Source organism: Trachymyrmex septentrionalis, unplaced genomic scaffold (genome assembly GCF_001594115.1).
Source record: "Trachymyrmex septentrionalis isolate Tsep2-gDNA-1 unplaced genomic scaffold, Tsep1.0 scaffold478, whole genome shotgun sequence".
NCBI lineage: Eukaryota > Metazoa > Arthropoda > Insecta > Hymenoptera > Formicidae > Trachymyrmex > Trachymyrmex septentrionalis.
In genome coordinates this window covers 12,203-14,143 of record NW_017305650.1, presented here as the reverse complement: position 1 = coordinate 14,143, position 1,941 = coordinate 12,203, and the positions used below count along the sequence as shown (strand labels likewise).

General features: G+C 19.8%; 1 protein-coding gene and 1 pseudogene across 1 annotated transcript; one reads left to right on the top strand and one right to left on the bottom strand.

The window, feature by feature from the left end:
• Window positions 1–1,941, top strand: part of LOC108751498 — a 13,688-nt pseudogene that overhangs the window by 5,816 nt on the left and 5,931 nt on the right.
• Window positions 1,104–1,517, bottom strand: LOC108751496 (NADH-ubiquinone oxidoreductase chain 5-like). The gene is made up of 3 exons (XM_018491729.1): window positions 1,465–1,517; window positions 1,188–1,422; window positions 1,104–1,115 (listed from the first exon to the last, which is right to left on the bottom strand). The coding sequence occupies exons 1-3, from the start codon at window positions 1,515–1,517 to the stop codon at window positions 1,104–1,106; spliced, it is 300 nt and encodes a 99-aa protein (XP_018347231.1).

Sequence of the window (1,941 nt, the reverse complement as noted above, 5' to 3'; positions counted from 1 at the left end):
CCCCTTTTCAAATTAAATATACACGTTATACAGTCCTTCAATACTTATACATAATACATATATACATAAAAACATAAATAAATTCATTTATATTTAAATCTATAATATTTAATTATTTTTAATCTGCTCATTTATTATTAAATTCTTAAAGTAATTATTACAATTTAACTTCGAATTAAATATTGATTATTAATAAATATAATCTAAGAATTTAATTATTATTTAACTTTATCATATTATAACCCCAAATAAATCCTACACTATTTATTTATAAAAAATATTTAATTATATAAATATATCTTTAAAATATTTTTAACTAAAACCAAATTAGAGGTATATTATTGTTAATAATAAAATTGAAAAATTAAAAATTTCTAGTTGAAGTAAACAAAGATGAACTTCTAATTCATTTAATTATGATACTATCATGTTACTTCATACTTACATTAAATATAGTTTAAAAAAACATTATATTTTCAATATAAAATTAATTAAATTTATAATTTATTTAAAAATTTTTAACCAAATTTAATTAATATCTTCAATATTATACTTTACTATATAAGCTATTTAAATATAAAAATTTTATACATATCATTAAATAAATATAAATACTCTAATTCTAATATAAATAAAAATAAACATAAATATATATAACTTATAATAAACATAATTAAACTTTTTTTCTACAAATCCAACAATAAAAATTTTACTTATAAATTCTACTCAACTTTTATCTAAATTAGAAACTATCAATCTAAATTCATTTATTGGCTTATGAATTCATCTATATAACCTACTTAAAAATCACATAGATTTAAAAAAATACATATAATAATATATAAATATAAATTTTCTTATTATAACAATTAACCCTAACAAAATACTACTCCTATAAAACAAATTAAAGAACCAATTTTAATAACAAAGATATATAAATAAAATAACAATCATAATAAAAAACCAATTTAAAATAGATCTTACTATTACCCTTAAAAACATTATTATTATTATAGATAAATTAATCGATTTATCCTCCTTAATGTATATATATCTGTAAAACTTTACCTTTCTATTAAAAAATAAATAATAAAAAAATCGCACTAAATAAGAAACTGTCAATAACAAAGATAAAATAATCAATATTAATATAACTACATTAATTCTCCCCTCTCTCTATAAATAACCTCCATAATTAAATCTTTCCTAAAAAATCCAGACTTAAATGGCACACCACTCAATGCTTTATTTGATACCATTAATCTTATTATTACAAACGGAATTATCTCATTTAAATTCCCCAATAATCGAATATCCTGCGTATTTTTTATTATATGAATTACAATCCCAGCTATAACAGTAGCTATAAATAACATTGATTTAAAGATAGTATGAACCAATAAATGATAATAAGCTAATATCCTATATCCAAAACTTAAAATTATTATCATTAACCCTAATTGCCTTAAAGTAGATAAAGCAATAATGTTTTTAGAATCATTCTCAAAATTTGCCATTACCCCTGGCATAAACATAGTAATGATAGAAAATCTCAAAACAAATCTCACACTTGAAACTATTAAAAACTTATTAAAACAAATTATTAAATATACCCCCGCAGTTATCAAAGTTGACGAATGTACTAAAGTAGAAACAGGTGTAAGAGCTGCTATTGCCAAAGGAAGCCACACTGAAAAAGGAACCTGCGCCCTCTTAGTAATTTCTGCTAATATTATTAATAATATTATTTCCTCCCCTACACTAAATATTATTAAATCCCACTGTATGAGCCTTAAGTAATCAAATATGAAAAATATATATAAAGGTATTTTAATAAAAAAAAGCTATATAAATCATTAAAAACCCCCAAAAGTAAATCTGTATCCCCCCATAATAATTTACTATTAATCTAAATTTTATAGTTATTCTATATATATATAT

What these genes read in the sequence shown, in the direction of transcription:
- LOC108751496 (XM_018491729.1), bottom strand. Translation starts at nt 1,517, where the DNA reads ATGGCAAATTTTGAGAATGATTCTAAAAACATTATTGCTTTATCTACT. An exon ending in ATTGCTTTATCTACTTTAAG is followed by an intron (nt 1,423 to 1,464) that starts GCAATTAGGGTT and finishes TTTTGGATATAG; the next exon opens with GATATTAGCTTATTATCATT.